Source organism: Sciurus carolinensis, chromosome 3 (genome assembly GCF_902686445.1).
Source record: "Sciurus carolinensis chromosome 3, mSciCar1.2, whole genome shotgun sequence".
Classification (NCBI taxonomy): Eukaryota; Metazoa; Chordata; class Mammalia; order Rodentia; family Sciuridae; genus Sciurus; species Sciurus carolinensis.
In genome coordinates this window covers 14708853-14735896 of record NC_062215.1, presented here as the reverse complement: position 1 = coordinate 14735896, position 27044 = coordinate 14708853, and the positions used below count along the sequence as shown (strand labels likewise).

Sequence of the window (27044 nt, the reverse complement as noted above, 5' to 3'; positions counted from 1 at the left end):
TGTCTTGTTGATCCCTAAGCTATGGAAGAAAGCTGCCAGTATACTTTTCTGGAACATTATAGTTAACCTGGCATCTTTGATATATAAATACTCTTTTTTTTCCCACAGTAATGATGATAATTAATAATAGTGATAGCTAATAGTTATTGAGCACTTTATCTGTGCCAGGGCCATTCTAAGTATTAATCTTCAACCCAACGTAAACATTCAGATAATAAAACTGAGGTGCCCAAAGTTACACACTGGGTAAGTATTGAAATAGAAATTCAGACTCTTAATGGCCTTGATTCAGAGCCTAAACATTGTAAAATATGCTATACTGGTGACTTTTCATCTTTTACATAATTTTTATTGAATTGAATGTATAAATAACTAATCAACTTTGGGCATGATCTGATGGACATTTCTGACTATTAGGGTTAATTTGTAGAAATAGAATTACTGGGTTGAAGGGTACAAACTTTTTTAAATGACTTTTTGTTACTGCACCTTTTCTCACAAAGTGTTAAGTAATTTTAAAAATATCCAGTTCCCCTTGCAGCCCTCTTTTTAGAGTTTTCGGTATAATGAGGCCCACTCTGTGGCAGTCTGCTTTTCCATCTGTTTTTCCATTCTCATGGATATGTTTATTTTCTTAGGACCGAGGAAATAACAACAATGTAATGAGCAATTATGAGGCCTATAAACCCTCCACAGGAGCCATGGGAGATCGACTGACAGCAATGAAAGCAGCTTTCCAGGTCTGCATTCCCAGCCCATTTACACCTTTCAGTAGTAACTCCTAAGCAGTGATGAAGGGGCCTACTTTTTCTGAGGTGATAGCTGAGCTTGTAGGCTTCATGTGGAATTAAGGCCTTCTCATTGCTTGGATTGCACATTAAACTTAACAGTACCTTACCTGGAGATCTAAGTGTAGAGCTAAACCCCTTGTGCTAGTCATCTGAATCTGTCCTAGCTGGAGTCTGGGACTACTGTACTACTGCAACAGGGTTTGTCCTTTTCTCTACAGCCTGTGGTGTTACTGACCTCTAAGACTTTTGCAGACTGGTTGAGTAATTGCAATGTTTTTGGCTACAACCAGTTTGATGCTATTCATCTTTTATGAACTCCACACCTTCTTTTCTTTTTTTAAATAGTGTCTCACTGTGTTGCCCATACTGGTTTCAAATGATCCACTCACCTTAGCCCCCCTAGTAGCTGGGATCACAGGCATGTGTAACCGTGCTCAGCTTTCTTATGAACTTACCTCTTCCATACTTGCCCTTCCACTTATCAAGCTGGCATCTGATTGACTGGGCTTTAATTTACATATTTAATTTGTCTTCAGACAGATAGTTCCAGTTTGGTCTCATAATTTTTTTTCTTCTGTTTTTCATTAATAGAGGAATTCAGAAACCCTTGTTTATGAATCTAGGATTTATTTTTCAGATTTGAGAAACAATGTGATACATAGTACACATATTGTCACACCAACAGGGTCTATAGCCACATCTTCTATAATCAGTCTCATGTCTGAAGCAAAATAGTCATACTAAGCTAAATAAATAGAAACTAAATAATAGCCTTCAGTCAGTTCAAGTTAGGTTTTGCTGTCACCTTTTTTTTGGGGGGGGCGGTAATTGGGGGTTTAACCCTTTGTTGCTTTACCACTGAACTACATCCCTAGTCCTTTTAAGATAGGGTCTCCTTAAGTTGCTGAAACTGACCTTAAACTTGCAAGCCTCCCAAGTTATTTGGGATTGAGTATGGTGCTGGGGATTAAACCCATGGCGTTGCACATTTTAACTGTTGTTTTTTGTTTGTTTGTTTGTTTGGTTTTTTCGGGACTGGGGATCGAACCCAGGACCTTGTGCATGCAAAGCAAGCACTCTACCGGCTGAGCTATCTCCCCAGCCCCCGTGTTGCACGTTTTAGATCTATTTCTAATCTGCATTCCCAGCCCATTGCTGTGAAACTTTTTAAAAAGTGTTTTTTGTTTTTAGAACTTTTTGGTGTTTTTGAATTGTAAATAGCAGATTGCAGACCATAAATATGTTGAATTGCTATAAACACAAAAGGCTTTATTCTAGCCTGTCAGGCAATATATGTTGATACATTTAGGTTCATCTCTCCACAAAACTAACTGTCTTTACAGCACAAGATCAAAAGGGCCTGTGCTATGGGGGCTATCAGGATACAAAAGTCACAGTGCCTGGATAGCTAATTTCTGTGTAATCATTGTCAAATTTATATGTATACTCGTTTCTTGAATTTGTTAACATAACTACTACTGATGTCTTTCTTTCAGTCACAGTACAAGAGTCACTTTGTTGCGGCCAGTTTAAGTAATCAGAAGGCTGGAAGCTCTGCTGCTGGGGCAAGTGGATGGACTAGTGCAGGGAGCTTGAATTCTGTTCCAACTAATTCAGCACAGCAGGGCCATAACAGTCCTGACAACCCCATCACCAGTGCTGCCAAGAGCATCCCAGGTTTTGGCAATACAGGGAACATCAGCAGTGCTCCAGTGACCTACCCTTCTGTCGGAGCCCAGGGAGTCAACAACACAGCTTCAGGAAACATCAGCCGAGAAGGAATTGGGAGTGGCAATGGGAAAAGAGAGAGATATACTGAGAACCGGGGTGGTGGCCGTCATAGTCACGGAGAGAGTAGCAATCGGCATGGTGATAGTCCACGTCACGGAGATGGTGGTCGCCATGGAGATGGATACCGCTACCCAGAAAGCAGCAGCAGCCGCCATACTGATGGCCATCGGCACGGAGAGAACAGGCATGGAGGAAGCACAGGCCGGCATGGGGAGAGCCGGAGTGCAAATGATGGTCGGAATGGAGAAAGCAGGAAAGAAGGTTGTAATCGTGAAAGCAAGGTGGACCCCAAGGTGGACAGCAGCAAGGTGGACAAGGTGGACAGCAAGACAGATAAGACAGCAGATGGTTTTGCTGTCCCTGAGCCACCCAAGCGCAAGAAAAGTAGATGGGACAGTTAGAATGTATGTGCTATAGCGTGAAATCAGTTGTCTTTAATTTTATTTTTAGAGAGATTTTGGTAACTAGGTGTCTCAGGGCTGTGTTAGGGCCCAAGGTGTAAGGACCCCCTGCCCTTAGTGGAGAGCTGGAGTGCAGAGACATTACACCTTCATCTGAACAATCGTTCAGATGTTTTCTTGGGAAGCTGTTTTGGTCCCAGCAAGCAGTGAGAACTGGGTAGCTTCTTTTGGCTCTGGGTGAGTTTCTTGAGGATAAGTGGAAGGTACTTTCAGAGAAAAGGGCCTTGTAGGGCACAAAACTCACTCTAGGTTTATATAAGTAGCTTCTATTTTTTACTAAAATGTCACCTTATAAACATCTATAAATTGAATTTCTTTTTCTTAGCTATGTGGCCAGGCAGTCCCCTTTTTAGGAGTTTGTGTCTGCAAACTCAGTCCATTGAGTTGTTAGGGATGTTTGGGAAGCAATTTGGTGCTTCCAGACATTCGTGAGAGGGAGATGCCCAATTCCAAACAAGAGTTGACACTCAGGTCCCCTATAGCCAGGTTTGTATACAGCCCTGAGACATGTAGGAAGAGGCAGCCTTCCAGACCTAGGCTTTGAGATTTCCAGAGCCATTATGATTGAAGGGAAGTGATTGCTCCTGGAAAGGGTTCCAGGATTGCTCCACGTCTGAGGTGTTGCTAAATTTAAAATTAAAAAAACAAACTCAACAGCTTTTAAAATGTCTTCTCCTATTTCATTGTATTTTTTTTTTTAAACTTGCCCCAGTGGTAGAAATGTCTTTTGCTGAAATGATTTTGATGATTTTTGTTCTATCTTGTTTATAAAAGGAAAAGAAATATACAAACTTTGAATTTTGTGACTTTGTGAAGGTTTCTTTAAGATGTGCATTCCTCTCTGCTTGCTCTCTAGTAAACGTTTTACTACTGGGATCTGCGGATTGTTTGTCATTTCTACCTTACAGTAATGGTGCATATTAAATTATGACTTGGCACAGTGTAGTGGGGATGGTGGGAACACTCAGATATGGGAATTTATTAAACTGTCAGAAAAGATACCTCTTCTATCATTTCGGTTTTTATTCAGAACTCAAGATGCCCACATGCCCAAGAATAGGCTATGACAAACATGACCAATGCTGAACTCCACCATGGAAGTGTGGAGTCTGTCAGAGCAACAGAAAAGTTACTGCTTTCATGAGAGAACATCCTTTAGCCACTAGAGGCCACTGTGGAGCTGTGGGTACTACAGCAGGGCTGGTATCAAGGCCAGAGTGAGCTACCCCTTCTCTTTCCTCAGTTTTATAATCTTCCCAGAAGACAGGTAGCTCTACTCATTTCCGCTTCTGTTTTTTCTTCTGCTCTTTACGTTGTTGTGCTCGCTGATCTTTCTTCATCCTGGAGTCCACCACCTTGAAATGACCTCTAACTCCAGCTGGCCGCCTCACCTTGCGGCCCACACCTTTTTTAGCTACAACATAGGTGACTTGGCGTTTCTCCTTGCCAAGCCCAGCCTTCTTGTAGAGACTACAAAGGGGAAAGCAGATGGGTTAGAGGTCTGCTTTTTTGCTGTTTTTTTTTTTTACCCTATTATGCCTCTGTGCATGTATTCCCCCAGTTACCTTCTTAGCTGCGCCACCTTTTCTCGTTCTGAGATGTCCACTGTGTTCACCACAGCTTCTGCCTTCTTCTTGGTCTGCTCCAACTTCTTCAGCATCTGGGATGGAACCTCTGTCAGGTGACCTTTCACCCCCCATGCTCTACCCACACCTAACCTCAGGCAACCCCCCACCACTTACCCTCCGTTTCTTTCTGGCCTTGGCCTCAGCCACTTTCTTGATGGGACGTGCATTGATTTCCCGCCAACGTTTTCGGTAATACTCCACCTCTTTCTTATCAACAGGCAATTGCCTTATCCGGTGCTGTTTCTCTTCCTGCACAAACCACTCTGGAAGCTCCCCCTCATCTTCATTAAATGCATACCTGAGCAAAGTACATCAGTCCATTAACCAACCACTTCAGGCTTTAGGAAGAAATCATCCACATAACCCACCATACCTGATTATTTTCTGTCCCCCCCTTACCGGTTGAAGGAGTTGTCTATAAGGTCTCTCTTGGCCTTTTTGGAAGAGGCAATAACAGCACCTAAAGCAAGGCCTTCAGGATCTAGAATCCGATGTTTCACTAGAGGGAAGGACAAAAGTCAAACCCTGATTCCCAACAGGTTCCCACTGGTCTCATTCCACTGCGTACAGAGCTCTCACCTGGGTCCTCGATAGGCACTATCTCAAACCCGCTGTCATCTGACTTAGGTCCACGGCTTCGCTTCTTACCACGTGATGATTCACAACTGTGGAAGATGGAAGGACTATATTCTACCCTCTCTAGTGCCATGCAGACCACACTGCACCTCATCTCTGCTTACTACCAAAAACCACTTAAAGAACTTGCAGAAATTCTGCCATTCAGATTGTGCCCTTGCCAGTTAAGTCAGAAACACTAGTACTTTTAAAGCTACCAATCTATAGCCAAGGTTATAGGAACTGCCCAAATTAGAGAAATGATTCACACCACTGCCTCTACTTCACTCCGTTTCCCATCAGCTGTACCCACTCACCGCTCTTCATCCTCACTGCTACTGCTATCACTCTCTGAGCTGCCATTTTCTTCCCCTCCAGGATGAGTGGCACTTTCTGTTCCTGAGGGAGTCTTTGTCCCTTTAGGGATCTCATCCTGGTATTGGGGAGACTTCCTTGGGGTCTTCAAACTGGAAGGTGGTGGCTGCTGCTGCTGCTGGTATTCTTGCTGCTGCCCCTTCCGGCGGCTCTCATATAACAGTTGGGCCTGACTGATTTCCAGGGCCTCATCAGCATCATCCTCCAGCCCACTGAAGCCATCCTGTGGTAGAGGGATTTTCAGCTACCTTTATCCCTGGGAATTCTAGTATTGCATCAACCTTCTTGCTCCCAGCTTCCTCTTACCTTTGAGAACCACAAGTTGGCTTGCTCTTCCTGCAGCACTGTCTTTTCCTCCAGTGGTACCAACAGTGGATTTTCTTCCTCTACCTCCTCCTCTTTATCTTCTACTTGAGTAAACTGCACACTGCAGACCCAAAAAGAAAGTTGGGGGAGGCCTGGCACCCCTGCAAATTCCCAGAAGCCTTGCTCCCCTTGTCTCTGGCAATTCCCACAGGGACTCTGCCTCAGAAATTGAGCTGAGGGTGGTGACACTCCCTTTGGGCACACACACCCCTTACCTCTTTGGGTCCTTTAGACCCTGATGTCTCCTGATTCCTGCCAACTCCTCTGAATCCAGGTCACTGTCCAGAGATGCATCCTCCTCCTCCTCAGCATCTGACACATAGATGTCATCCCTTGGCAAGTCAGACAGAAATGTGTCTGCAGCACTCATGTCACCTTGTGTTACTTTCTCTAACAACTGAAGAGAAACAAATCAAATGCTCAGAGGAAATACAGTGCTTTTTCTCACTTCCAATATCTTGGTTCATCCTCAGCAACACAAGGAATGCAATTACGCTATCTGCTTTCACAAATAGGGTAGCTATGACCCTGGGATGTTAGTGGCCTGTCTAAATCCCACTCAGGTCCAGTCCCAGTCATTGGTTTAAAAATCACTTTCTTCCTGAGTGCAGCGATGCGCCCTGTATATCTAGCAACTTGGGAGGCTGAAGGAGGAGGCTCACAAGTTCCAGGTCAGTCTATCAACTTAGCAAGACCCTGCCTCAAAAGGGCAGGGGATGAAGCTCAGTGGTAGGGCACCCCGAAGTTCAATTCCCAGCATTGCAAAACAAAAAACAAAAACCTTCTCAGAAGGTACTTGAATAACCTGAGAATACATCTACACTTTGATTCCACTGAGAAAAGCAGCCCAGACAATATGTCAAAAGAACTGTTTCACTTCGAACATCAGAACCTCAAAATTTTTTGTGTGTGTTATTGGGGATTGGACCTGGGGCACTCTATCACTGACCTATGTCCCCAGTCCTTTTTATTTTTGAGACAGAGTTTTGCTAAGTTGCCCAGACTAGCCTGGAACTTGGCAATCCTCCTGCCTCAGCCTCCTAAGTAGCCAGGGTACAGATATGTATCATCACACCAAAATCTATTTTAATCATGGCAAATGGCTATTATTTCTTCAGTGTTTACCACAACAGGGATTGTACCTAACCATGTTTTTAAAAAAAAAAAAAAAAAAAAAAAACTTCCTCACTAAAACACTAACATATTCTTCTATTATGTACAGATGAGGAAACTGATGCAAAAAGAAGGAAGATGGGAGTGAGCTCAGAGTCACATAGTTCAACTGGTGGATCTGGAACTGAGTCTAAGTTAAGCCTAAGCTAAGTTAAGTCTGCTCTAGGGCAGGCTCTACTGCCTTTCCTGTGCAACAAAGCTGACCTGGATTGTGACATGTCCGCAAAAAAGTCACAAAAACTTGTTTTGCTGTGACAGTTTTTAATCAGAAAAAGCTTGTGCTTCAGTACATGACATAACACCACCCAGCAGTCTAACATGAGGTGCTAACTTGGTAACAATGAAGAATGTTGTTTTCTGTTGAGGGACACCCTGTCTTCATCTGTGCTGGTCACCCAAATGCCCTGGGGCTGCATCTAATATAACCTGAACTCTTGGTCCTAATAATCTCATTCAGAACCATAAATCTATAAGACACAAATCTTCCTCTTTTCATCACTGTAAGCTTCTTCCCATCCTCTTGTGTTCATGTGGTTCTAATTTTATCCCATCTCCTCCTGCCTACCAAGTCTTTACAGGTGCAGTCAGCAACCAAAGCCTGTAATCATTCAGTACACTTACCCAATGCCTCCCACCTCCAGATACACAAACTGACCGTTGTTTCCTCAATCTCTACACTCAACCCCACCTCACCTGGTGACCCCGAATGGTGCGCAGGGAAAACATGCCTGTCTCTCCCTCATCTGCAATGGAAACCCCAGGCAGATCCATCTTCAGCTCTACTCGTTCCCGCTGTTTTCTCTGCTCACGTAGCAATTTCTTTTTCTTCCTGAAGGGATGGGTTGAGACATTAAACCTGTTGGGTTCTGAAGATTCCTTATCTATGCCTTCCACTTCCACCTTCAGGCACTGAGGGACTGTGTATTAGAATGCCCCTCACCTCTTTAATTCTGCTACCTCCTGGGCTTTCATCTCTGCCAGGGTCTGGTTTAGTTGCTCCTCCTCCTCCTCCTCCTTAGAGGGCTGCCTTGTGGTTCCACCTATTGACTCCTCCTCTTCCTCACCTTCTTCTTCCTCTCCTGAGCTGAGGCTGACAAAACAGTCCAAGGAGTTGTTATTTTCCCAGACACGTCCTCCAACACCCAGAACAGCTATCTTGATTTAGTTCCCACCTCACCTGATGTCTAGTGCCTTTGCTTGCTCTTTCAGTTTCTTGGCCACATATCGACGAAGTTTTGTTCTCCAGTTCAGTAGTGACCTGTCCCAGAAATACTCATATTATCATCTCTTCCTTTGTTCTTGTCCCCTCTTCTATTTTCAACCCACTATTTAATTTTTAGACTTCAGCCACATAAATGCTAAGGCTCACGTCTCAGCCACAAACCTCCAGCACAAGAGCACACTTTTCCCAGAGATCCAATATCATGGCCTTCAGAGAAAGACCCTTTCCAGTCCTCAGGGCTCCTGGTCCCAATACCCACCACACTGTATACCTGAGTTCCTTGCGCCCCAGCACTCTGATGTCCTGACAGCATGCCTGTATGTCCTCAGTGGTGGCTGGATGTTGTGCCAACTCTTCATCATCTATTGAAATCTATTTGGGAGGAAAAGGAGTCAGGGGAGATTCTCAGGTCCTGTGACTAGAGTTCCCTTACGTTTCTTGAGTTTGAAAACTCACTTCGCTGGCCTTGGAGAGGAAGTCAACAGGGTTGGCAGCTCGCAGGAAGTCAGTGACTGAAGTACGGTGATAAAGAGTAAGGTCACCTTCAGCATAGCCTTCAGCCTTAAGAAAAATGGGTGGGTGGTTGTTTCTGAGGTATCTGAATGACTCATAGGGCACAGCCTCCCCAGAGTTCTAGGACCTGTGGCCCCCTTCCCCAGACACACCTTTGGCTTCTTCTTGGACACCAACTCAGTAACAGTCTTAGCCTGAACTTCAACCTCCTTGAAGGCAAACTTGGGATCGAAGAATTTACTATCAACCTTGTCAGGAGCCAGAAATCCTAAAACGATTATGACATATTTCAAAATGTGGTTTAGTAGTTAGAAGACTGGATCAAGATTAAGAAGGAAATAATGCTTACCCTGGCAGACTACAAAGATTTCTGCAGATTCATGGCGAGAAGCTTGGGGCTTGGTGGCTTGGACCCGACGGAACAGCTGCTGGAATATCCACAGCAAGGGTTGATAATCACGAGAACGGAAAACCTTTGTGATGAAGCAGCCACCACGGGCCAAAAAATCACAAGCCAGACGCAGAGCCATCAGTGTCAAGTGGGCTATGGGACAGAGACAGTCAGTGAGGACCTGGGTGACCTGCAAGTATACCACCTCCACCCCCACTCTCATCTCCAAGCCCACACACCCTGCACCTTGTGAGTAAGCATCATGGACCCAGCTGGCCCCAACATTGGGGGCCCCGTCATTGAGTACAACATCAACCTTCCAGGTCTTCAGCTCCTTCCTCAGGGCCTATGCAAAAGCAAAGAGATTGTGGCAACAGAAACAAAGACGTAGCTAAGAATTCAGTTCCCAGCTTACCACCTATCATCCAATTATTTACTAAGTGTCCTCCATGGCCCAGATCCTGTGCCAGACACTGGGGGATATAACAGAAAACAAACTAACACATCTCCATCGTTATGAAAGCTAAGTATAACAGTTCACTTGAAAGCACTTCACTAAAGTCTGCCCTTCCCCAATTCCAATCACCTTCATCCCCAACTCTAAGACAGGAGTAGACACTGGGATTGTCATGGGTCTGTCAGAGATGTCATGTGGGTACTTGCTCAAAGCATAATAAACAGGAAAAAAAAAAATGACTTTAGAGGGAGTTGAAGGATGTGGATGTTTGCATATAAAGGGACAGGGAGAGAGAGAGATTCCTATTACCTGCCTACATCGTTCTGTAGTGATGTCCTCCTGGAGAGTCACCACATTGGGGAGAGGCTTGATTGGAACCAAGTCCACTCCTGGGAGAAATCAGATCAGAGTATTCTAGAGGGCTGCCTCAATGAAAGGAGGAGGGGTACCTCATACACACTCCCTAAAATACCCAGGAGAGTCACCTGTTACTCACCCACAATAAGACTGGATACAGGCATAAACTTAGCAGCCACCTGGAGCCTATGAAAGGAACAGAGATTAAAATACCTAGGACTATCCCTTTCCCTCTCTTGTCTATGTGATTTCTCACCCTCACTGTTAGGGGCACCTCCTCTGGAGTGGCCAACATGTCATATACACGTTACAAGTCTTTTCTACACAATCAAGAAATGACCCTCGGCCTCTCGCGGACTTTACCCCCCAGGTTAAAAGAGACCTATGCTCTAGAGTGCACAGAAATCTTAGGCTGGAATTATTGCACTGCGGGTCCGGAAAGGTCCGTATCCCGATCTCAAACAACACAATTCTTAAGCCAACCAGGGCCAGGAGGTTGCCTTCAGAGGATGTGGTACCCACCATCCTCCTGGCGCAGCACACAGATCCAGCAAGGCTCGGGCTTTCTGCAGGAACTGAAAGCGGCGATTGAGTTGGATCAACTTGAAAGCAGAGCGGGAACGGTAACCTGGGGTTGGTGGCAAAACAATAAGGTTCACTTAGCACTTTTCCAGGACTTCCCCATTTACACAATCCACCACCACTTCTGCGGAAAAAGAATCCAATATTCGGAAAGGCAAAACGAAAAGAATCCGGATCATTGTCTCTCAGAGCAAATCCTGACTCACCAGTCTCCTTTGCCAGATGATAAAACTTGTCCCGCCGACTCTTTCCAACTTTGCCCTTCTTGCCCATGATGAAAAGGTAGAATGTTACTCAATCTGGGGAGAAAGCAGAGTTGGGAACGTAGCTTTTAAACAAATTCCCCTTCCATTTCCCACTTCCCGTAGCAACCACGATCCTCGCCTAGTTTCCCAAATCTCAACCGAGAACCGTTCACAGCAGCAGCAGCACATGTAGACAGCAAGTGTACTTGTACTTCCGCTTCCGCTTGCGCCCTCTGCGTTTCTGGCGTCAACTCTTTCGCCATCTTGAGTGTGGCCATTAATCTTCAAGTTTTGCCCCTAGATATTACGAGTTGAAAGTTAGAACCAGAAAGGCATATTAAAAGAAATAAATACATAGATTCTAGGAAGCAACAACCAGGAGTTCTCTTTCGTCTACATTCCCTAACAAATTTCCTGACTTCGAGAAACCGCCCTTCTCATCAGGGTTCCGGTTCGCATGTCGCCTCACATCCCGCCCACTGACCCGGAACTCTTCTCTGCCGGGTTCTTAGGCCGCGAGCCCTCGCTTCCGCGCCTGCGCTCTAAGGCGGCGCGGATGCCGGCGGTCTCCGTTGAAGAGAGAAGATGGCGCTTGACGGGACAGAGCAGGTATGGTGGCTTCGGCGGCGGTCGCAGTCGGGCAGAAACCGTGGCTGGGTATGGAGCCGGCATGATTCTAGGTGGGAAACGGGCCGGGACAAGAGGGTCAAGTGGGTCGGAGTTAGGTGGACCAATCCAGAGTGGGCCTTGCCTGAGACCGGATCTGCTGTGTCAGCGCCGCCACCAGCGAGTCTGGCAGGGCTGGGTAGAAGTGGAGTATGGAGCGGTGGGATAGGGAACACGACGATGCGCAAGTCACAGTAGGCCGGGGGCCGGTCCTTAATGCTGGCTGTAACACCAGTAATAACACCTCGAATCTATATGGCGCTTGCCACAATGCAAAGTACTCCAGTGTATATGGTTTCTTAATTCTCCTAAAAGCCTTAGAAGGTAGTTGATATTTGCATCTTTATATTTTAGTCACGGGAAATAGAGAGTTAAAGGGAGGGAGGAATTAGAACCTAGATGTTAAGCCTCTAAAGCTCTTTTTGCCATCCAGAGCTTCCTGGTAACAAGCCTTATGGTGAAGTGCCGTGGAAGTGACTACCCCTTGGACGTTTATCCTCACGTTTAGTAATTACACTGTGTCTGTCTTCAGATGGAACTTGAAGAAGGAAAAGCAGGCAGCGGACTCCGTCAATATTATCTGTCCAAGATTGAAGAACTCCAGGTGAGAACAGACTGGTTGGGAGGACAAGGGGAGTTGGAAGGGATGAAAATTGAGGGAAGCAGATTTTCATATAATTCCATTGGGAATGCAGTGGAAGAAACTATTTTCCTAGTTTCTTTGAAGTTTTTTGAAAAATACAAGAAGTAACAAGTACATTAAGTAAGCAGTCTCTTGTTCCCTTTAAGCCCCACCTCTTTCAGAGCAGTAGTATTCACAGTTTGTTATTTTTCTTCAGGTGTGAAATTTTAAGAGAAAAGGTACCGCCAGCCCAAGGCCATAATTTTTGGAAGAAGTGTGATTGCAAGGATTTCTTATAAAAGGGAAGGCCTAGGCCCAGGATATCAGGAAGGGTTGGCGACTGGGTGAAACTTCAGGAACTTGAGGAAGGACAGTATTGAGTCTGGACAAATCTGATGTCATGGGGACTGAGTTAAAGGAACAGGGCAACCCAGTGCTCTATTTTAAAGAGTTAAACCAGAGCCAGCATGGTGGTGCACAGCTGTAATCCTAGCAATTCAGGAGGCTGATACAGGAGGATTGCAAGTTCGAGCCCAGCCTCAGCAGTTTAGCAAGACCCTGTCTCAAAATAAAAAATGAAAAGAACTGGGGTATGGCTCAGTGGTAAAGTGCTGCTGGATTTAATCAATAGTACCTCCCCACACACCAGAAAAAAAAGAGCTAAGCAAGAAAAATAGGTGGGATTGGGGTGGGGGAGGCACAAGGACAATTTCCAAACCCTCTGTATACTTGCAGATATTGTATTTGGTTTATCATTTTTTAATTCTTCTACATGTAGTTTCCTATGTTCATCTAAGTACTCTTGAAATGAAGCTGGTTTGTTGATGCTATGCCCATGTGCAGTTTGGTGACAGGTTTTTTAAGTGCCTTACCTTTTAATTGATAGCAGCTTGGCTAGAATTAAGGCCTCTCACCTAAAGCTATCTCTTGCTGGGTGAGGTATGCCTATAATCCCAGCAGCAGGAGACTGAGACAGGAGGATTGAAAGTTCAAAGCCAACCTCAGCAATTCAGTGAAGCCCTTGGCAACCTAGCAAGATCCTGTCTCACAATAAAAATTTAAAAAGGACTGGGCAAGGCACAGTGGCACACAATAATCCCAGCAACTTGTGTGGCTGAGGCAGAAGTATCACAAATTCAAAACCAACCTCAACAACTTAATGAGGCCCTAAGCAACTTAGAACCTATCTCAAAATAAAAAGGACTAGGGATCTGGCTCAGTGGTTAAGCACCCCTGGATTCAATCCCTCATACCAATAAATAAATAAATAACAAAGCTCTCTCCATTGCCTCTTCAAAAGAAAGTCAATACACAAGCCAGCTGTAAACTTTTCTCCATTAGATTCTTTTTTCGTGGACCAGTATTACACCTCCTTTTGTGGTGGCTGCCCTAGACTCCTCAGGGATTCTTGGAGGACTGAACAAGGGTCATTAGGATCCTACTGGAGAATCTGAAATAACATGCAGGTGACTTTCCCATGGTTCACATCTGCCTGTGAGGGTCTTGGCCAAGATCCTGCTGTTGCTCTTGAATAGTGGAATTTGTCTCTTGCCCTCCACAGCTGATTGTGAATGATAAGAGCCAGAACCTTCGGCGGCTACAGGCACAGAGGAATGAACTAAATGCAAAAGGTGAGGGGGGCAGAGAATATGGAAAGCCGTACATGGGCAATTTGAGATGTGGCCGTTCCTAATCTCCCTGACCTGCAGCCTCACAGCAGTGCTATTTCCTTCCTGTCTACAGAGATGCTTCACACAGACATTATGTTGTTTCCTGTGTACATCTCTCTGTAAACCCCTTCAAGATGTGACTTGTCTTTGTATGACCTTCCCTTCAAAATTTTAAAGTATTACTTGATTCTTGCATGTTGAATTCAGGGGACGGGAAGGGAGGTCACTACTGTGTCTTTTGCCATCTAGTTCGTCTACTGCGGGAGGAGCTACAGCTGCTACAGGAACAAGGCTCCTATGTGGGAGAAGTAGTCCGGGCCATGGATAAGAAGAAAGTGTTGGTCAAGGTAAAAGCAGAATGGGCCCAGGCTGTTGTCCATAGCACTCCTGCCCTTTGTACGTAACCTTGGGAAGACTGTGTTCTAGGACACCCATGGGTCTTCCTGGGTGAGGTTAGTGATTTGGTGGCAGCCAGAGAAGGTCATGAGCCCCTGTTTCTTCAGGTACATCCCGAGGGCAAGTTTGTTGTAGATGTGGACAAGAACATCGACATCAATGATGTGAGTGAAACTGATGAGGTAGGTAGGGGTGGTCAGCTCTTAGGGCATTACTTCCTGAAACTTGGCCCCTCCATCCAGGTGACACCCAATTGCCGGGTGGCTCTAAGAAATGACAGCTACACTCTGCACAAGATCCTACCCAACAAGGTGGACCCTCTGGTGTCACTGATGATGGTGGAGAAGGTGCCAGATTCAACTTACGAAATGATTGGTGGACTGGACAAACAGATCAAAGAGATCAAAGAAGTGATTGAGCTGCCAGTGAAGCACCCTGAGCTCTTTGAAGCATTGGGCATTGCACAGCCCAAGGTGAGGAACAGGCTTCTCCAGGAGATAGGCTGTCCTCCCTCCTCTTCTGGCTGGGGGAGAGGTTTCTAGGTCACTAAACTGGTTTGGATGTAAGCTCTGGAGGGACCTCAATGAATTTGTGTCCCTAACCTCCAGCAAGTGAGCAGACACAAACCAGCACTCACGAAATGTTCACTGAGTGAATGAGGCTGGCTTTCTGCCCTGAGTCTTGCTGTTTCCCCCAGGGAGTGCTGCTGTATGGACCCCCAGGCACAGGGAAGACACTTTTGGCCCGGGCTGTGGCTCATCATACAGACTGTACCTTTATTCGTGTCTCTGGTTCAGAATTAGTGCAGAAATTCATCGGAGAAGGTAACAGTGGCTAGGAATGAGCAAGCCAAGTGGAAGGGTGGAGGGTACGAAGCCTACTAGCTCCTAATGCCAGGCTGGCCTCTGCACAGGGGCAAGAATGGTGAGGGAACTGTTTGTCATGGCACGAGAACATGCTCCATCTATTATCTTCATGGATGAAATTGACTCCATTGGCTCTTCACGGCTGGAAGGGGGCTCTGGAGGGGACAGTGAAGTGCAGCGCACAATGCTGGAGCTGCTCAACCAGCTGGATGGCTTTGAGGCCACCAAGAATATTAAGGTGAGGTGGTGGCCTCAGGACAAGCCAAGAGAAGGCCTGGGGTGACAAGCAAGCCAAAAAGCTTAGCTGAATCTTCTCCTTTTCTGTGCTTAGGTTATCATGGCTACTAATAGGATTGATATCCTGGATTCTGCACTGCTTCGCCCTGGGCGCATTGACAGAAAAATTGAATTCCCACCCCCCAATGAGGAGGTCTGTGACGGGTGGTACCTGGAGCGGCCGCGGCCGTGGGGGTGGGGGTGGGGAGTGGGGCTCAGGGCTCTTTTCTCCCATCTCTAGGCCCGACTGGACATTTTGAAGATTCACTCTCGGAAAATGAATCTGACCCGGGGGATCAACCTGAGAAAAATTGCTGAGCTGATGCCAGGAGCATCAGGGGCTGAAGTGAAGGTAATTAAAGTCTCAGAAATGGGGCAATAGCAGGAATGTCTGGGTTCAGGGACCAACTAGGTGTTGAAGGGCCGTAGCAACAGGGTCTCAGCTTCCTTCTCTTGCTCAGGGTGTATGCACAGAGGCTGGCATGTATGCACTACGGGAACGGCGAGTCCATGTCACCCAGGAGGACTTTGAGATGGCTGTCGCCAAGGTACATTCCTCCACCTTTCTGTCTTTGCTGTTGGGCTGATGGTGGCAGTGGAACAGGGGCTTAGCTTGTGTTCATTCAGTTCATAGCTTAATGCTCATATGTGCTTGCTCTCTTTCCCTAGGTCATGCAGAAAGATAGTGAGAAAAACATGTCCATCAAGAAACTTTGGAAGTGAGGGATGTCTTTTGTGTGTATCCCTTAAATAAAGGTCTGTGGGACAAGCCCTCTAGGACTCGAATATGTTAATGAATGGTCACACTATTCAATGACCAGATCTGGACACCACCAGTAAACAAAGGAATTTATTTGGAAATTTCCAAACCTGCCAGAAGTGGCATTTGCCAAGCCCTAGGCCCACCCTCCTGACTAAGCTCCAAGGACAAAAACAATCCTCCCAGCCTCCCCTCACCTTATGATGCCCTCCACCACGCACACACACCCCTACCTCCGGCTGGGCTAGAGATGTGGTGCATCCCCTCCTCTCTGAGGCTCCAGCTCCCTCAGCCCAACACCTGGGTAGAGGGGCAGCCCCCTGGCATCCCAGGAGATGATGGCGGCTATAGCCGCTTGCATAGATTTGAGTAAAGAAAATAAGGAAGGAGGCACCAAATAGGGCTCCTTGAAAAACCCCAACTTACCCCTGTACAAAAAAGTGGCTCCCACATAGAAAATCCTGCTCCCCAAATAGTGCAAATACCCAAAAGAAAGGAAAATACCAGCAACAAGGCTGGGTTACAGGAATGGCAAAGAACTTTGGTTTAGAAAGGCTAGGAAGAGTCTGGGCTGGGCCTCCTCTTCCTCACCCAGCTCCTTAGAGCCAGCTCTGCCCAAGAGGGGAGCCTGTAAACAAGCAAACCCAGCAGCCTTTGGTTCCAGAATGTCTGTTATGACAACAAAGCAAAGCCTCCAGCAGTCCTACTTGGGCCTGCCTGCAGGGAGCAGAGGAGGCATCTTGAGAACCCAATTAAAGCCAACGCAAAAAGTAAGTAATAAGGCTTTGGGGACCAAGCAACAAGGAATCCTATCTCTACATTTATGAAACTAAAGCTGGGGAATAGAGGTTAACAGGAGACACTGTCACCCCTCATCCCATCCTACATGTCTTCAGCCCCAGCCAGGTCCCAGAAGATGGTCCCCTGCCAGGCTCTAGGGCTGGGAAGGAAGGAAGACATCCCTGAGCAGTTAGGTCAGGCGAATTCCCAGCACCTGTTCCAGTTCCTGCCTTCGCTGCTGCACCTGGAGGAGGAAAACCATGGCTCAGGCCTCTGCTATTCAAAACCAAAGAAAGACAGACTGAGCAGAGCCTCACCTTGGCAAAGATGTGCCTCCCCACTGCTTCTTGGGCCCAGGGCTGGTGGTAGAAAGCAGCCCGTCTCTCCTCCTCAGGATTTCCGATCACATCAGTGATGATCTGCAGAGAGCCCAGAGGAAAGCCATGAAATAATTCTTACCCCTGAGCCAGTCTGCCCTTTGAACTGGAAGAATAGTACTTGGGGATAAAAATCACACAGAGCTTCCCATGGGTGAAAAGGACAGAAGACCATACCTTGAGGTCTCGGCGTTGAGAACGGAGCCATTCCTGGATAAAGTCCTGGGGGTCAGTGCTAAAGCTGAGCATGAAATCCCTCTGAGTCTTCAACTGGTTGATGGACTCAATGGTCTCATGGATCTGGGGAAGGGGTGCATGTTTCAGATGTGCTCCACCAATGGGATCTATTCTCACTGAGCCAGAGATTCTATCCCCAACATGCTGTAAGTATGAAAATAACAGGCCCGCCCTCATCCTGGGTCCCAGAGGAGGTGGTAGGAGTGGAGGGCCCACCTTGACATCTAGAGAGGCAATCTCCTGCTGGTTGGTGGTAGAGGCCAGAAAATTGCTCATCTGGGCTTTCAGTGGGTCATCCACCTCCACATCAATGTCATAACACGCTGTCTTTTTCTGGTCATTTGGGTCCACACTGCAGGCAGTGCACAGGAAAACGAGGGGAAGTGTGTAGCCATGTCCATCATGCCCACCTGGGGCTCATTCTGTGCAATAAACCAAGCCGCCGTGCCTCTCTTTGGCTTTAGATCAAGCCATGGGTGAACCTGCTCTTCAGAGTTTCCTTGTCTGCTTCACTTACCTAATGACATGGTTGATGACAATGGGGTCTGGATGCTGCAGCAATCCAGCCAACTTCATTGGAATCTCAGAGAATCGGAGTCGGCCACAGCTGAAGATCTGGAAAGAGCACCAAAGATGGTGATGCCTGAGAGCACAGGAGGTGTGGACCATTACAGGGCCAGCAAGGGCAGCAGTCAAAAAGACTGGCCAAGAACTAGCCTACTGGGGCTCTAAGGCAGATGAGGCGGGCTGGGAAGGCAAAGGATGGCGCCCAGCTAACCTGGCGGAAGTAACGGTTGCAATTGATGTACTCGCGCTCGTGCCCATCTTGCAGCTGATTGTGCTTGATATAAAGCCACAGGGCCTGCATGATGGCAGCCCTCGTCTGTGTGTGTACTCCCAGCAGCCTTGCCAGCCGAGGGTCCAGTTTATACTGGGGAGGCTGGGGATGGATAGAGGGGAGTCATAGGAGGGGTTTTTGTAGGAAAATCAAGCAGAACACAGCAGGGACAGGAAGGGTTTATAGAAATCTGCCCTCCCCCACAAGTCCCTGTAATCCTAAGGGCCTCTGACACCTGATGGTCCAGCATGAGCAGAAGGGTGCACTTGACATTTAGGTCTCCTGGCCGTTTCACTTGGAAGCCATCTGTTTCCTGGGTGGTGGGCATCCGGTGCCACTAACAGGTAGGAGGGGAGGGGAACAGTACTTATCACCAACGGGAAGGCTCCAAGAATCCTTGGCCATTCCCCAAATGACCCATTAGCCTGTGACTGATAAGCTCTCCCCAGGCCCAGGGCCATTCTTACCTCCACCAGGTGGTTGTCGGGTCCATATAGTTCCTTGTCTAACTCAATGACAAGACTCTTAAAGAATGAAGAAAACTTCCTCTTCTGTTTGCTAGGCTGGGAATGGGAAGGGATTATGAGATTGGGGGGGGGAGGTGGTGGTGCCCGCTGAGTTCTTGTACCAAAAGCTCTATACTAATCCCCCAAAAGGAACATTGTTTCAGCCCTGGAATTCAGGACACTGATGAATTTAGGTCTGAAGGAGCTGTCAGATTGGGTAAATTGACCAGCCACGGGGAAAGGCTTAATGCAGCCTCACTGCCAGCCACTTCAAGACACTTGGCTGCCATCTGCAGGAAATTTACAGCTACACATCTTCAACCTGGGGCTGCGGATGTGGCTCAATGGTAGAGTGCATCCGTGATGCCCTTTCTATTCCCAGCACCAACAAAACAAAAACCAGCCTCTAATTGGCTAGGGCTGTGTCCTCTCCCTATGGCAAGACTTCTCTGGGAATGCCCATTTCCGGTCCCAGTCTTAAACCCATACAGGCCTCCTCCCCTTCGTACACCTCCTTCCCCAACTCACATCATCCAGCAGTTTTCCCTCCACTCGGAGTTCCCAGGAAGCCACTTTGTCCCCTGCTGGAGTTCCCCCAGGGGTCCCTGCAGTTCCCGCACTATCACCTTCTGCCTTGCTGGGACTGAATGTATTGGAAATGTAGATCCGAAGCTTCCGCTTTTGCTAAAGAGGGGGAAAACAAACAACTAGAGGTGGACCAACAGTTAGAAATCACTACCCAATCACCTTCCAGATGAACTCATTCAGCAATCCATACTGAGTGCTATAGACCAGGGACTGTGCTAGGCAGTGGGAAATGGAGGCAGTAATCCCAGCCCTGGCCTTCAAGGAATCCACAATAATATGAGGAAAACAGATATATCACCACTAATGCCAACACAGAGAGACTGGCAGTGTGACGGGTACACACAGGGTGCTGTCAAGAAAGTCAGAAGCGGGCTGGGGCTGGGGCTCAGTGGTAGAGTGCCCGCCTAGCATGTGTGAGACCCTGGGTTTGATCTTCAGCACCACATAAAAATAAAACAAAGGTATTATGTCCACCTACAACTAAAACAAAATATTTTTTTTTTAAAAGTCAGAAGTCCCTAGGTCTGGGAGTGTGGCTTAGTAGTAGAGTGCTTACCTAGCATGTGTGAGGCCCTGGTTTCATCCATAGGACCACAAAAACAACAAAGAAATGAAGCCTCCAGGTTATATTTTACATGAAACCTAAATAACCACCATTGCCCCCCAAATAGCCTAGGCTCCTGGAAAGCCTTCACCACAGGAGACTATTCTAGATTATTTTTAGGAGTACAGAGTGTGAAAGAAATGAAAGCCTCTCTAGAGTTGGTAAGAGAAAGGAACTATCCAGGCAGGTATGATGGTGCACCTGTGATCCCAGCAACTTGGGAGGCTGAGGCAGGAGGATCACAAATTTGAGGCCAGCATGGGCAACTACGGAAGACCTCAGCAACTTAGCAAGACCCAGTCCTAAAATAAAAATAGGAAAGCTTGGGGACATAGCTTAGTGGTAAAGTGTCCCTAGGTTACAAAAAAAAAAAAAAAAAAAAAGAAACTACCCTACTATCTTATCTACCCTTTGGCACCTTTCAGACTTTTGACCACATGATTCATAACTTTTTTTTTTGTAACTGAGGAATGAACCCAGGGGTACTTACCACTGAGCTACATCCCCAGTCCTTTTTATTTTTTGAGACAGGGTCTTACCAAGTTATTGAGGCTGGCCTCAGACTTACAATACTCTGCCTCAGTCTCCTGAGGCACTCATTTACATTTTAAATAATCACCCAGAGGCTGGGAATGTGATTCAATGGTAAAGCATTTGTCTACTATGTGGGAGGCCATGGGTTCAATTCCCATTTCAGTCTGCTAAAAGAAAAAAGAAAGTACTTCACTACTGACATATTTTTATATTTTCAACTGTGTTATATTCATTTAAAATATGCTGACCACAACACATTAAACTGAGTTCACGTCCTACTAATGGGCTGCATCTTGCATGTGAAAAACACTGCTCTAGTTCAATGAAGACCCCACTTGGCCCTGGAAACAAGGCGGAGGTAGGAAAGGGAGGACAAACATTTTGGGAAAGACCCCAGTAATCAGGGTTGCACATACTGTCAGAGGCTTTTTGATGGCCTCCTGGATCTCCATCCGCTTGCGAGCAATGGTCTGGTCCAGCTTCCGCTCAAAAGCTAAGAGATCCATGTATGCCTGAGACTCTGGGACAAGCTCCCGAATCTGAGGGTAAAGAAATCCAACAGCTTGCTTCCAGCAGTTCTGGCTCTTTCTTCCCTTCCTTCCCCATCCAAGGATTGGGGGAGATGGCCTCCCACCCAGTCAGCCAGACACTGGGGAGAGCTCTTTCCCAACACACTCACTCGCTGAGGTAGAACCTTATCTGCCATCTTCCTCCTCTTTAACCTGGGGAGGACAGAAACTCATTTAAGAGGTTAACAGTCCAAAGGACTCTCGTCCCCAACCCACCCCTCCAGTCTCCAGCAACCTTCCCCAGGGAGCCAGGAGTCTCCCTCAGTCATCAAAGCTCTTGGGATAGAAGGAAATCTTCTGCTACCACCAGAGCTAGACTAGGCAGTGTGGGAGAAATTAATGGTCTTACCCCCGGCGCTGGGCAGGAATCGGGGGCTGGGCCTGGGGCACAAGCAGGCGTTTTCGGAATGGATCCATCATGGTGGGTGGCATGCCAGGTCGAAGTGGAGCAGCAGTGCCAAATGGGGAGCCAGTAGGGGGTCCCACCTGCAAGCCAGCCATGGGCATCCGGCTCCCTGGGGACATGCCAGGCCGCTGGGGGAAGTAAGCCAGTGAGGGTGCATAGTTCAGTGGCAAGGCCCTACAAGGCAGGTAGCCTATGCCCTCCATCCCTCTCTCTAGCCAGGCCTGGCCCTGAGCAGCACATGGGGAGCCCCACTGGAGGCTGGAAACAAAGGGGAGCTGCTGCCTGAGTACAGGGTGTAAACCACACCTGCCCTGCCCTGCAACCGCCCTTGCAGCCGTGCCAGCAAATGAGGCTGCCAGAGCCCAGGGGTGGGAGGAGAGTGCTGCCTGTAGAGGGAAGGGCCTGGGGAGCTTCTCAGGGACGGTGCGGCCTTCCAGCCCCAGCATGCTGTGACCCTGCTCCCTGAGACTGGAGGGCTCTGAGGCACTCTTAGATGGTCCCACTAAGCATTCCACTCCTCCTCCCCCCAGATCTTGAGAAAGAAGCAAGGAGGGAGGCGGGGGGGCAGTGTCACAGTCAGGCAGAGGGGTGTAGGAGGATATAAGCAAGCTAAGGGGGCAGAGTCCCAGAGTCCATTCCTGTCACCAGCCTTATGGTAACTGAAAAAGGTTGTCAGTATGCTAGCAAGACTATTAGGCAGAGGTACCCCAGGTGAGCAACTGCAAGAGGATGCCATGGATGTGTCCCAATAGGTGGGGATGACCTCAGGCACAGAACAGAGACCATTTGGTCACCATATGGCCCCTATCCACAACCAGAACTTAATCCTCCTCTCAACTCCTTACTGTTAACCCCTCCTCCTGCCCCTAAGCCAGAAGACCCCAAAAGAGAAGCTATGGCCCCTGGGTTGCTGTGAGAGTGAGAGCAGCTGACACCTGGACTCTGCCCTTGATCCAGGCACCACCTGGCAGCCTGGCTGGTGCTGGCTCAACTTAACCCTAGCAATCCCAAATTAGAGAATGGGGATCAGATTATCCTGGGATGCAAGAAGCAGAGTCACAGGGTAAGCAGCCACAATCTGGATGACAGAAATAGCTTCTTTTAAAGCCTGCAGAAACATCACTCGACCCAGGCTCAGCTCCCCAGCATTTCTGTAGAGCCCATCTGGGAGTCCCTCCACCCCTCAACCCCCTTCCCATGGCTGCTGCCTGCAAGGCCTGTTTGGCAGCTCTGCTTCGCACACACTGTCCCTGGCAGCTTCCCGGGGCTGGCCCCAGGGCCCAGATTATGCAACCAGCACAACCAGCCAACCAAACCAGGCTGAGTGGAAACTTGCACCAAATCAAAGGACCCTCCCCCATCCCAGCATCCTGGAGATGTCTCCCCCGCCTCTTAATGGGGCACCCAATATGTCCCAATACAGTCAGATTTGTGACCAGATGCAGAAATGGAGAAAACTTGACCCAGAGATGTTTGGAAGGGAACAAGGGAAGTAGGGTGGGAGAGTTTGTAGAATGAGGAGTTAAAAGTAGGGGCCCTGGGACCTCAGAAGTCCTGCCACAAGTCTCTCCCCATCAGGAAGAAATTCATCAGAGCTGCTGAAAGGCAAAAGACAGCCTGTTTTTCTGCCTTAATGAGCCATGGCCAGAGATTACAGAAAGAGGCGGGAGGCAGGCGGGGGGCGGTTAGTGTGGCCACAGCTGTTTAAGCCCAGCCCAGAAATCTCAGGTTTGAGTTTTTCCCAAAGTTTAGGACAAAGGGAAGGAACAACTGCAAAGAGTAAGCTAGTGAGATGTGGTCCCAAGAAACTACTCACTAGGGTTCACAAAACCTGCAGCACCACACAATCCTCCTGGGCAGGTGCTCAGGTAACAGGAAATTCCAAAACCAGGCAGCACAGGAGGGCCTGGAATAGGCCTCACCCTATTAAGTCTGGAGACATCTGCTCCAGACTTCCTGGGTTCTGAGCCCCCAGCAGAAGGCTGCTTACAGTTCAAGTCCTGGCTCAGCCTGGCCAAGCTCCACACCTGGGCTTTGAAGCACCAGTAATTCCTTCCCCTTCAGAACAACAACTCAAGGGTTTTTGTTTTTTTTGTTTTTTTTTTAAACAACTCAGCCTCCCAGCCTCCCCTCCTGCAGCAGGGCTAGGCAGGTCTGGTTCCGTCCTCTGAACCCCAGAAGGTGCAGCGATTTCCTTTCCTTTGGCCCAGCACCCACCCATTTTCCAAGCTTAACAATCACCCAGGAGAACAGGGATGCTGCAGCCTCCAGGGGAGCAATCTAGGGCTCAGGTGAGACATGCTCTGCTTCATCCAAAGCCTTTGGCCCTGATGCTTCTGGTGGATGGGCCTAAGGGCCTCAGTTGGAGAACAAGACCCCCAACACACACCCCATGAATAGAAAGTATTTAGAACTCTCTGGAGTAAACCCAATGATACATAGTTGGATTTTGTTTGTTTGTTTGTTTGTTTTAAGCTTTTCAGTTGACTGTGATCCAAAGCTAGAACCATCCTCTGGAGGGAGATGGGCTATCATATCCCTTCTTTCAACAGGTTCACCTGTTTGCCCAGTTAGGCCCCCAAATCCTTGTTCTTCCATTTACTCCACGAAGCCTTATCAGACAGGAACTCCTTTGTTCCCCAGACCTCAAGCCTTGGAAGTCTTACAACTGAACTTAGAAAGAAAGCAACAAGATCCCCCTTAAACTCAACCAAAGTTAGCTGGCTTCTTCTTCCCATCTATCTCTTTTGTCCCTCAGAGGAGGAGGAGGATGGGGAGATGATGATGATGGGAAACTGGTGGGGTGGGAAGTCCAGCTATCTCCTACGCTACACCTAACAGCCCAGGGCTATCCAGCCAGCCAGCCTGGGATTGCCACAAGACCCAAGGCCATTCCCTAGAAACACTATGGAATCCATCCTCACAGGGGCTTTCCCAAGGGCACATTTCCTATGGGTTGCATGCCAAGGAAACTGAAGAGGCTTTAGTGTGTTCCAGGTCCGTCAAGGCTAAAAGCCCCCAAGGCCAAAAGCCCCCAAGAAGCTCTCAGGCCAGGTCTCAGCTAGCAGGCCCAGGGGCGAGAATGACTGATGCAGGGTCCCTCAGTAACACCCTGGACCCATGAATCCCCAAAGGGGAGAACAAGATGGGAAAGATGGACAACATTTGGAGTTCTTGGAACCAGTTTTGTCTCTGTTCATACTCAAACCCATTGTTTTCTTTTAAAGAAGAAAGGGGAATAAAGAGTAAGGGGAAAAAAATCACTATCCCCAATTAAATAAGTATCTCCTTTGAAAGTGAGGGTTCAAGGGACTTGGCAGATTAGGTATATGAGAATCCACTTGTGAGACCTCTACCTAAGGACACCAAGATATAACACAGGAAGCCACTGTGCACACCTTAAGACATTAGCACAACATGGGTTAGGATATGGCGCTGTCAGAACCTGGAAACTAAATAAAAGCAGAGAGGTGTGGAAAAAAGGATGGACACAAATCCCAAGCATTTTAGGGCAACCTGAAATAATGCACTGGGGAACTGACCAGTCCCATAACAGAGTCAGGCTGACCACAGGATCAACTCTCTGCCTCTCAATGACCTTTGAAGCTGCAACCTGAGATGCTGTCTTCCAGAGATCAGGACAGTACCCTTTGAAGCAACTCCTGCAGCTGCAAGCTCCTCTAGACCCAGACCAGTAAGACTCGCTGAAACCATTCAGATCCTCAAGACTCATCAACTCCTGGACAATGACATTAGGCAGGAAGCCCAGAAGACAGTCTGCCCAAAATGGTCTGTTACTGGGCTGGGTCTTCCTCAGGCCTGGCCACCACTGTCTCTGGTCTAACCCAGAGTAATCCTGGCAAAGGCCTGGGACTGACCAGGGAGTCTAGTATGCTCCTGCACAGGCTGGAGTTCCTGAGCCCTCTCCTCTGCCTCCCACGCTGTGGGAAGCGAGGCCTCCTTCCTCCTCACTAGTTAGCAGCTGGGAGCCATCTCAGACAGGCTAGGGCTCTGCCAGTTCCCAACTATTAAAAAGGAGAGTAGACCTAGAGTGGGACCGAAGCCAATGCTGGGTAACCCTAGATTCTCAGTAAGGACCCTTTTCCAAAACTTCATCAACTCTCAGGGCTTCTCAACCCAGAAACTGCACTAGGTTTCCCAACCCAAGCGCGCCCACAACGCCTCCATCTCTCACGCAGAATCCCTGTGCCAAGAAGACAAGAGACTCTTCCAACTGCTTCAAACCTTCCACCCTTTTCTCTAACTCTGCCTCCATTCCCTAGCCGCAATCCGAGGGTCCTCAGCTTGGCCCTTCACTGGCTCCTGAGAATTCCTCCTGCAAGGCCCCTGCGCCTTCTTCCCGGTGCTCCTCCAGGGCCCTCACTCAAGGACCCCGGGCAATATAACCTGGCGCCCTCGCGGCGCCGACCGCCGGTCGGCCCGCCTTACCTGGTACTGAGCAGCTGGGCCCGCGGGGCCCATGGGGCGGAAGGCGGCAGTCCCGGGTCCCCCCACGCCTCCAGCGGGTCCCGGGCCCCTGAGCGCCGGGCCGGGCAGCATTCCGGGTCCCGCTGGGGGAGGCGGCGCTCCCAGGGCCGCAGCCACGGCGCCGCCGCCGGGACTCAGCGGGGGCAGCGGGAACCCGCCCGCGCCACGGCCCGACATAGCTCCGTCCCGTCCTGCGGTGCTCGGATCCGGCCTCCGGGTTCCGCGTCGAGTCCGCTCCGCGCGCTGTACTCCGCAATCCGGGACTTTCTGATCTTAATTCCGGGTTCCGAGGTTTACCAATCCGGGTTCCGGGATTTCCTAATCCAAGTACGCGAGTTCCTCACAGACGCGCTTTGGGTCAGGGCCGACCGTGATTCCGCTCCTACACGGGAGATCCGGATCCGGGATCTGCTGCGGGCCCGCTCGCCGCCTCCGGCCTCAGGAGTTTTGATCGCCGGAGTCCAGTTACCAGAGGCGGCCACTCACTCCAAGCCCCGCCCAACTCGGTCCAGCGCTATGCCCCGCCTCTACCTAGCAGCCCAATGGAAAACGACTCTTCAAGTCTCGCTCCTCGAGAGACACGCCCCTAACAGAGACACCGCGCCTAACCGCCGGCCTCAGAGCCCCGCCCACACCCCTTGGGCTGGCCCTTCACCGGAGGGGCGGGAGCGGAAGTTGCGCATGGAAGCGCCAAGCCAGGGGCGGGGTCAGAGGTCGAAGGTCAGTCAGGGCCTCCACAGCTACAGCTTTCTGCGGGTTGTAGCTACCTCGCCAAGATACCGACTGTAATAGTTTCATTCAGTCCTTCTTTCTTTCTTTCTTTCTTTCTTTTTTTTTTTTGGTGCTAGAGCTTGAACCCAGGGGTTCTCTACCACTCAGCTGCAGCCCCAGCCC

General features: G+C 48.5%; 4 protein-coding genes across 11 annotated transcripts in view; 2 read left to right on the top strand and 2 right to left on the bottom strand.

The window, feature by feature from the left end:
• Nucleotides 1-3919, top strand: part of Ddx42 (DEAD-box helicase 42) — a 38481-nt gene extending 34562 nt beyond the window's left edge. For all 3 annotated transcript variants that reach the window (XM_047544504.1, XM_047544503.1, XM_047544505.1), the window contains 2 exons: nt 639-740; nt 2288-3919. In XM_047544504.1, coding sequence (XP_047400460.1) covers nt 639-740; nt 2288-2983 — 798 coding nt within the window. In that variant the 3' untranslated portion in view covers nt 2984-3919. The remainder of the gene's footprint in view (nt 1-638; nt 741-2287) is intronic.
• A 110-nt stretch (nt 3920-4029) lies between these two features.
• Ftsj3 (FtsJ RNA 2'-O-methyltransferase 3) lies at nt 4030-11397 on the bottom strand. Of its 3 annotated transcripts, XM_047544507.1 has the most exons (21): nt 11174-11397; nt 10929-11021; nt 10663-10768; nt 10280-10326; nt 10093-10172; nt 9573-9672; nt 9285-9479; nt 9088-9203; nt 8879-8983; nt 8694-8794; nt 8378-8458; nt 8141-8290; nt 7894-8029; nt 6243-6424; nt 5968-6088; nt 5604-5884; nt 5251-5336; nt 5071-5170; nt 4786-4969; nt 4609-4703; nt 4030-4513 (listed from the first exon to the last, which is right to left on the bottom strand). In XM_047544507.1, exons 2-21 carry the CDS (start codon nt 10993-10995, stop codon nt 4321-4323), a joined length of 2526 nt encoding a protein of 841 aa, XP_047400463.1. In that variant the 5' UTR covers nt 10996-11021; nt 11174-11397; the 3' UTR covers nt 4030-4320. The 3 variants fall into 3 exon arrangements, with proteins under 3 accessions (XP_047400463.1, XP_047400462.1, XP_047400464.1); XM_047544506.1 differs by lacking the exon at nt 11174-11397 and having other exon boundaries at nt 10929-11162; XM_047544508.1 differs by lacking the exons at nt 10093-10172; nt 10280-10326; nt 10663-10768; nt 10929-11021; nt 11174-11397 and having other exon boundaries at nt 9566-9672.
• Nucleotides 11398-11486: 89 nt separating this feature from the next.
• On the top strand, nt 11487-16234 carry Psmc5 (proteasome 26S subunit, ATPase 5). 3 transcript variants are annotated; one of them, XM_047544513.1, is made up of 12 exons: nt 11487-11576; nt 12166-12237; nt 13817-13886; nt 14175-14272; nt 14429-14485; nt 14564-14794; nt 15019-15145; nt 15235-15425; nt 15519-15617; nt 15705-15815; nt 15925-16011; nt 16133-16234. In XM_047544513.1, the coding sequence occupies exons 1-12, from the start codon at nt 11553-11555 to the stop codon at nt 16184-16186; spliced, it is 1221 nt and encodes a 406-aa protein (XP_047400469.1). In that variant the 5' UTR covers nt 11487-11552; the 3' UTR covers nt 16187-16234. The 3 variants fall into 3 exon arrangements, with proteins under 3 accessions (XP_047400469.1, XP_047400470.1, XP_047400471.1); XM_047544514.1 differs by having other exon boundaries at nt 11494-11576; nt 12067-12237; XM_047544515.1 differs by lacking the exons at nt 11487-11576; nt 12166-12237 and adding an exon at nt 13604-13721.
• Nucleotides 16235-16287: 53 nt separating this feature from the next.
• On the bottom strand, nt 16288-26626 carry Smarcd2 (SWI/SNF related, matrix associated, actin dependent regulator of chromatin, subfamily d, member 2). Of its 2 annotated transcripts, XM_047544511.1 has the most exons (13): nt 26112-26626; nt 21606-21790; nt 21367-21409; nt 21104-21226; nt 19490-19645; nt 18923-19018; nt 18691-18792; nt 18396-18557; nt 18135-18232; nt 17834-17969; nt 17558-17680; nt 17321-17422; nt 16288-17247 (listed from the first exon to the last, which is right to left on the bottom strand). In XM_047544511.1, the coding sequence occupies exons 1-13, from the start codon at nt 26325-26327 to the stop codon at nt 17194-17196; spliced, it is 1596 nt and encodes a 531-aa protein (XP_047400467.1). In that variant the 5' UTR covers nt 26328-26626; the 3' UTR covers nt 16288-17193. The 2 variants fall into 2 exon arrangements, with proteins under 2 accessions (XP_047400467.1, XP_047400466.1); XM_047544510.1 differs by lacking the exon at nt 26112-26626 and having other exon boundaries at nt 21606-22796.
• Nucleotides 26627-27044: the final 418 nt, after the last annotated feature.

Bases quoted from the DNA above. Each gene is read 5' to 3' on its own strand.
- Smarcd2 (XM_047544510.1), bottom strand. From the start codon at position 22,108: ATGCTGGGGCTGGAAGGCCGCACCGTCCCTGAGAAGCTCCCCAGGCCC. The intron at 19,019-19,489 runs GTGAGTTGGGGA...TCCCATTCCCAG, and splicing joins AGGGAAAACTGCTGGATGAT to CCTAGCAAACAGAAGAGGAA. The intron at 17,248-17,320 runs GTGAGGCTCTGC...TTCCTCCTCCAG, and splicing joins GGAGGCACATCTTTGCCAAG to GTGCAGCAGCGAAGGCAGGA.
- Ftsj3 (XM_047544507.1), bottom strand. From the start codon at position 10,995: ATGGGCAAGAAGGGCAAAGTTGGAAAGAGTCGGCGGGACAAGTTTTAT. The intron at 8,030-8,140 runs GTGAGGGGCATT...CCATCCCTTCAG, and splicing joins GAGGTAGCAGAATTAAAGAG to GAAGAAAAAGAAATTGCTAC. The intron at 5,337-5,603 runs GTGAGTGGGTAC...CATCTTCCACAG, and splicing joins AGCAGTGAGGATGAAGAGCG to TTGTGAATCATCACGTGGTA.
- Psmc5 (XM_047544513.1), top strand. From the start codon at position 11,553: ATGGCGCTTGACGGGACAGAGCAG. The intron at 13,887-14,174 runs GTGAGGGGGGCA...TTTGCCATCTAG, and splicing joins GAATGAACTAAATGCAAAAG to TTCGTCTACTGCGGGAGGAG. The intron at 15,816-15,924 runs GTAATTAAAGTC...TCTCTTGCTCAG, and splicing joins CATCAGGGGCTGAAGTGAAG to GGTGTATGCACAGAGGCTGG.